General features: G+C 52.2%; 1 protein-coding gene across 1 annotated transcript in view; it reads left to right on the plus strand.

Moving 5' to 3' along the window:
* Nucleotides 1-3,452: 3,452 nt before the first annotated feature.
* The window catches only part of tmed10 (transmembrane p24 trafficking protein 10), a 14,263-nt gene continuing 10,706 nt past the window's right edge, over nt 3,453-7,009 (plus strand). Inside the window, exon 1 of the mRNA XM_070868046.1 lies at nt 3,453-3,482. Coding sequence (XP_070724147.1) covers nt 3,453-3,482 — 30 coding nt within the window. The remainder of the gene's footprint in view (nt 3,483-7,009) is intronic.

Below are 7,009 nucleotides of genomic sequence, written 5' to 3' on the forward strand. Positions count from 1 at the left end.
CCCCTGTGCTCACTGCCCCGTGTCCTAACTCGCACCGTGTCCCGCTCACCCATCATCCCCTGTGCTCGCTGCCCCGTATCCTAACTTGCACTGAGTCCCGCTCACCCATCACCCCCTGTGCTCACTGCCCCGTGTCCTAACTCGCACCGAGTCCCGCTCACCCATCACCCCCTGTGCTCGCTGCCCCGTGTCCTAACTCGCACCGAGTCCCGCTCACCCATCACCCCCTGTGCTCGCTGACCTACATTGGCTCCCGGTTAAGCAACGCCTCGATTTCAAAATTCTCATCTTTGTTTACAAATCCCTCCATGGCCCTCGCCCCTCCCTATCTCTGTAATCTCCTCCAGCCACACAACCCCCGCCGAGATCTCTGTGCTCCTGAAATTTAATGTTTTGTCTTATAACACTACTGTGAAGTACCTTGGGACGTTTTACTACTTTAAAGGTGCTATATAAATATAAGTTGTTGTTGTTGTTGTTGTTGTTGTCCCCAATTGCCCTGATGGATGAGGGCAATTAACAATCATCCACACGGGTGAGGGACTGGAGTCACATATAGGCCCAGACCGGTTGAGGGAGACAAATGAAATGTTGGCCTTTATTGCAAGGGGGATGGAGTATAAAAGCAAAGAAGTCCTGCTACAACTGTACAGGGTATTGGTGAGGCCACACCTGGAGTACTGCGTACAGTTTTGGTTTCCATATGTAAGGAAGGATATACTTGCTTTGGAGGCAGTTCAGAGAAGGTTCACTCGGTTGATTCTTGAGATGAGGGGGTTGGCTTATGAGGAGAGGTTGAGTAGGTTGGGCCTATACACATTGGAGTTCAGAAGAATGAGAGGTGATCTTATTGAAACATGAGAGGACTCGACAAGGTGGATGCAGAGAGGATATTTCCACTTATAGGGGAAACTAAAACTAGGGAACATAGTTTCAGAATAAGGGACTGCCCATTTAAAACTGAGATGAGGAGGAATTTCTTCTCTCAGAGGGTTGTTAATCTGTGGAATTCTCTGCCCCAGAGAGTTGTAGTGGCTGGGTCATTGAATATATTTAAGTTGGAGATAGACAGATTTTTGAGCGATAAGGGAGTAAAAGGTTATGGGGAGCGGGCAGGGAAGTGGAGCTGAGTCCATGATCGGATCAGCCATGATCTTAATGAATGGCGGAGCAGGCTCGAAGGGCCAAGTGGCCGACTCCTGCTCCTATTTCTTATGTTCCTATGGTAAAGGGGAAGGTGGGCCCATTAAATACAGATACAGATGAGACTCTCAGGAAACAGCAGAATTTGTGTCCGCTTTCACAGTGGAGGAAGAGGACAAAATTCCAGCGGTACTAGGGAAACAAAAAATAAGTCAAAGGTAGGGACTGAGTGAAGTGAATAATTTTTTTAAAATGGTAATGGAGAAAATAATGGTACTTAAGGTAGACAAATCTCTAGGACTTGATGGTCTCTACCCCCAGGGTATTAAAAGCAGCAGGTGGTGAAAGTACAGATGCATTAGTTACAATTTTCCAAAGATTGCTATATCTGGAAATTGTGCCTTTGGATTGGAAAAGTGCAAGTGTTGGTCCATTACTTAAGAAAGGAGAGAGAAACCAGGTAACTACAGACTTGTCAGTTTAACATCAAGTGTGGGGAAGATACTGGAATCTCTCATCAGGGGGCAGAGAGACTCAGCATTTGAACATAAGAGAACATAAGAAATAGGAGCAGGAGTCGGCCATACGGCCCCTCGAGCCTGCTCCACCATTCAATAAGATCATGGCTGATCTGATCATGGACTCAGCTCCACTTCCCTTTCCGCTCCCCATAACTCCTTATACCCTTATCGGTTAAGAAACTATCTATGTCTGTCTTAAATTTATTCAATGTCCCAGCTTCCACAGCTCTCTGAGGCAGCGAATTCCACAGACTTACAAGCCTTTGAGAGAAGAAATTCCTCCTCATCTCAGTTTAAATTATTCTAAGATCATGTCCCCGAGTTCTAGTCTCCCCCATCAGTGGAAACATCCTCTCTGCATCCACCTTCTCAACCCCCTCATCCCTGGAATCAATCGAGTGAACCTTCTCTGAGCTGACTCCAAAGCAAACATATCCTTTCTTAAATATAGAAACCAAAACTGCACGCAGTATTCCAGGTGTGGCCTCACCAATACCTTGTATAGCTGTAGCAAGACTTCTCTGCTTTTATACTCCATCCCCTTTGCAATGAAGGCCAAGATTCCATTGGCCTTCCTGATCACTTGCTGTACTTGCATACTATCCTTTTGTGTTTCATGCACAAGTATTGGTTGATCAGAGAGAGTCAGCATGGATTTGTGAAGAGTGGGTCACGGCTGATTAATCTAGTTGCTTTTTTTAAAGAAGATCACTAACATGGTGAGTAGGGTGAAGGGTTAATTCTATGATTGGCAGGATGTGGCTAGTGCTGTCCCTCAGGGATCTGTACCAGGGCAGCAACTTTGCACCATATTTATCAGTGACCTGGACGAAGGAATAGAGAGTTTGTACATGCAAGTTTGCAGATGACACAAAGTTAGGAGGCGCAATAGGTTGCGCAGATGGGAGCAGGACATCGACAGACTTAGTAATTGGCAAATCTGTGGCAGATGGAATTCAATGTGGGGAAAGTGTCAGGTCATCTGGGAAAGACAAATCGGAATATTTTCTTCATGTTGAGAGACTGAGAACTGTGGAGGAGAAAAGGGATTTGTGTGTTTATGTACACAAATCATTAAAAGCTAGTGTACAGCCAGAAATAGTAATCATAAAGGACTAATGGGATTTTGGCCTTCATCTTAAAGGGACTGGGATTCAAAAGTGAGGAAGTTATTCTACAGTTTATATAAAGCTCGGGTCAGACCCCCGTTGGGAGTGACTGCGTCCGGTTCTGGGCCCCGCCCCTCAGAAGGATTTTTCGGAGGGGGAGTGTCGGAGATCCCCCAGAATGATACCGGGGCGTAAAGGGTTAAATTCCGAGGGCAGGTTGCACAGACTGGGCGTGTGTTCCCTCGAGTGTAGAAGGTTGAGGGGTGATGTGATCGAGGTGTTTAAGATGAATAAGGGATGGGGGAGATGGAGAGAGAAGCGATTTCCTCTGATGAGGAATCCACAACAAAGGGGCAGAATCTTAAAAGTGGAGTGAAATCAGAAAGCACTTTTCACACAAAGGGGAGAACTCTCTCCCCACAAGGCTGCGGATGCTGGCGGTCAATTGAAACTTTCAAGACTGAGTTGAATCGATTTTTGTTGGGTATTGAGGGACGTGGGGCGAAGGTGGGTAGCCACCATCTAACTAAATGGCGCAGCAGACGCGAGGAGCTGACTGGGCTCTATTTGTCAATAAAAACAAAGGACATTTAGCTCATTTTTTTTTTAAACCAAGAGGGTGATCTAACTGTGGAACAAATTAGGAGCAAGGGTGGGAGCGGGTTTTTAAGAAGGAGCGATGAAAGTGGAAGAAATCTGGTTTTACAGGGTAGGTGAGACGGGACTGTGGTCTTCTCACATTATGGACTTTCAGAAAGCGTTCGACAAAGCGCCACATAATAGACTTGTTAGCAACACTGAAGCCCATGAGATTAAAGGGGCAGTGCTGCGTGGCTATAAAATTGGCTGAGACAGAAAGCAGAGAGCAGTGGTGAACGGTTGGTTTTCAAACTGGAGGGAGTCATACAGCAATCCCACCCAGGGGTCAGTGTTGGGACCACCGCTCCTGTTGTTATATATAATGAGCTGGCTCTGGGTATGAAGGGCACAATTTCAAAGTTAGCAGATGAAGCAAAGTTTGGAAATGTATTATAATTATATTGAAAGATTAAACCACTTATTTTCTATCCACCACAGACTCATCAGATAATGAGGCAGTCCATTCCCGCATGCAGCAAGACCTGGACAACATTGAGGCTTGGGCTGATAAGTAACATTCACGCCACACAAGTGTCAGAGAATGACCATCTCCAACAAGCGAGAGTCTAACCACCTCCCCTTGACATTCAACGGCATTACCATCACCGAATCCCCCACCATCAACATCCTGGGGGTCACCATTGACCAGAAACTTAACTGGACCAGCCACATAAATACTGTGGCTACAAGAGCGGGTCAGAGGCTGGGTATTTTGCGACGAGTGTCTTACCTCCTGACTCCCCAAAACCTTTCCACCATCTGCACGACACAAGTCAGGAGGGTGATGGAACACTCCCCACTTGCCTGGATGAGTGCAGCTCCAACACTCGAGAAGCTCGCCACCATCCAGGACAAAGCAGGCCGCTTGATCGGCACGCTACCCACCACCTTCAACACTCACTCCCTCCACCACCGGCGCACCGTGGCTGCAGTGTGCACCATCTACAAGATGCACTGCAGCAACTCGCCAAGGCTTCTTCAGCGGCACCTCCCAAACCCGCGACTTCAACCCTGGAAGGAGCTGAGACACTCGCCACAGAATACCCAGCCTCTGACCCGCTCTTGTAGCCACAGTATTTATGTGGCTGGTCCAGTTAAGTTTCTGGTCTATGGTGACCCCCAGGATGTTGATGGTGGGGGATTCGGTGATGGTAATGCCGTTGAATGTCAAGGGGCGGTGGTTAGACTCTCGCTTGTTGGAGATAGTCACTGCCTGGCACTTGTGTGGTGCGAACGTTACTTGCCACCAATCAAATCACACACTTTGAACTGGGGCAGATTAAGAACATTTACAGCTAATCTCTCACTCATTCAATGGGGATCAATTGAAACTTGGCAGAGGCTCTGAACGAACTGTGAGAAGCTTCTAGTGTGGGCCTCTGTCTGTCATGAGCATCATGAGTCACAAGAGAAGTTAGCGGAATACTTTACAGAACCAATTTAAATTCAGGCATCCACTTCTGTTGTCACCATTTTGTCTGGCACTGTGCCCACATTTTATGCATCGTCAGCCAATAATTCACAATACTTTGCCACAGGCTTTGGCATCCCAGCAAATAGTTCTCAGCAACATTCAGGGAAATGTGTCTGTGTGGTACTTCATTCTCCATGCAGTGGGGGAAGGGAGGGCCGTAAGGGGGAGGATGGGAAGGAGAATGGGGGAAAAGGGGAACAGGGAACAGGTGACCAGGGAACCCCCTCTCAAAAGGGGAAATGGAAAGAGGAGGTGAGGTTGAGGGGGAAAGGGGAGGGTGAGGGGGGGAGGGGGAGAGTGAGGGGCAGGGGAGAGTGACAAGGAGGGTGAGGGGGAAATGGGAGGGGGGGGTGAGGGGGAAAGGGGAGGGGGGGGTGAGGGGGAAAGGGGAGGGGGGGGTGAGGGGGAAAGGGGAGGGGAGGGTGGGGGGAGAGGGGAGGGTGAGGGGGAGAGTGGAGGGGAGGGTGAAGGGGAGAGGGGAGGGTGAGGGGGAGAGGGGAGGGGAGGGTGAGGGGGAGAGGGGAGGTGAGGGTAAGGGGGAAAGGGGAGGGGAGGGTGAGGGTGGAGGGGAGGGTGGAGGGGAGGGTGAGGGGGGAGGGGAGGCAAGGGTAAGGGTGAGGGGCAGGGGAGGTTGAGGGTAGGGGGATGGGAGGGTGAGGGTGATGGGAGGGTGAAGGTGAGGGGAGGGGAGGGTGAAGGGAGGGTGAGGGGGGAGGGGAGGGGGAGGAGAGGGGGAGGAGAGGGGGAGGGGGAAAGGGGAGGGGGAGAGTGAGGGGGAAAGGGGAGGGTGAGGGGGAGAGGGGAGGGGAGGGTGAGGGGGAGAGGGGAGTGGAGGGTGAGGGGGAGAGGGGAGTGGAGGGTGAGGGGGAGAGGGGAGGGATGGTGAGGGGGGGAGGGGGAGGGGAGGGTGAGGGGAGGGGGAGGGGGGAGGGGAGGGTGAGGGGAGGAGGAGGGGAGGGGAGGGTGAGGGGAGGGGGAGGGGGGAGGGGAGGGGAGGGTGAGGGGGGAGGGGAGGGGGAGGGGGGAGGGGAGGGGAGGGTGAGGGGGAGAGGGGAGGCGAGGGTAAGGGGGAAAGGGGAGGGGAGGGTGAGGGGGAGAGGAGAGGTGGGATGAGCGGGGAAATGGGAGGGAGGGTGAGGGTGAGGGTGAGGGGAGAGTGAGGGGGGAGGGGAGGGGGAGGGGGAGAGGGAAAGGGGAGGAAGAGGGGGAGAGAGAGGAGCGAGGGTGAGGGGGAGGGGAGGGGAGGGTGAGGGTGAGGGGGATGGGAGGGGGAGGGGAGGGGGAGGGGAGGGGGAGGGGGGAGGGGAGCGATGGGAGGGTGAGGGGGAAGGGGAGGATGAGGGGGAGAGGGGAGGATGAGGGGGGAAGAGGAAGGGTGAGGAGGAGAGGGGAAGGTGAGGGGGAAAGGGAGGGGGGGTGAGGGGGGAAATGGGAGGGGGAGGGTGAGGGTGAGGGGAGGGGCAGGGGAGGGTGAGGCTGAGGGGAGGGTGAGGATGTGGGGGAGGGTGAGGATGAGGGGAGGGTGAGGATGAGGGGAGGCGAGGATGAGGGGAGGGTGAGGATGAGGGGAGGGTGAGGATGAGGGGAGGGTGAGGATGAGGGGAGGGTGAGGGTGAGGATGAGGGGAGGGTGAGGGGAGGGACAGGGAAGGGTGAGGATGAGGGGAGGGTGAGGATGTGGGGAGGGTGAGGATGTGGGGAGGGGGAAGAGGGGATAGTGGGAGAGAGAAAGGAAGAGTGATTAGGGAGGGATCAGTGATTAACAATACAGATGTCGGGACTGATATCTTTGTATGAGGAGCATGTGCTCTGTGTGACAGAGGCTGACACATGGCTCGGATTAGGTTGTTAGGATTCCAATGGTAAGCAGGAGGTGTCAGGAAAATGCATTTTATGGGACATCAGAGAGTTTGTGGAAGAATTATAGCGAGTTTGGAGCCAACCTGTCGCGGTTTCAGCTGTTAGCATTCCGCTGAGGTCTGATAAAATGCTAAATTGTGTTATCTTCTACAGAAAGACCTACATCCCAGTGTGACTGAGGCATGCGTGGTGTGACATCAGAATCGACTGGCACATACAATCATCGACAAATTACCGCACAGGAGGCAGCCATTCGGCCCATCA

Source organism: Pristiophorus japonicus, chromosome 27 (assembly GCF_044704955.1).
Source record: "Pristiophorus japonicus isolate sPriJap1 chromosome 27, sPriJap1.hap1, whole genome shotgun sequence".
Taxonomy (NCBI): Eukaryota; Metazoa; Chordata; class Chondrichthyes; family Pristiophoridae; genus Pristiophorus; species Pristiophorus japonicus.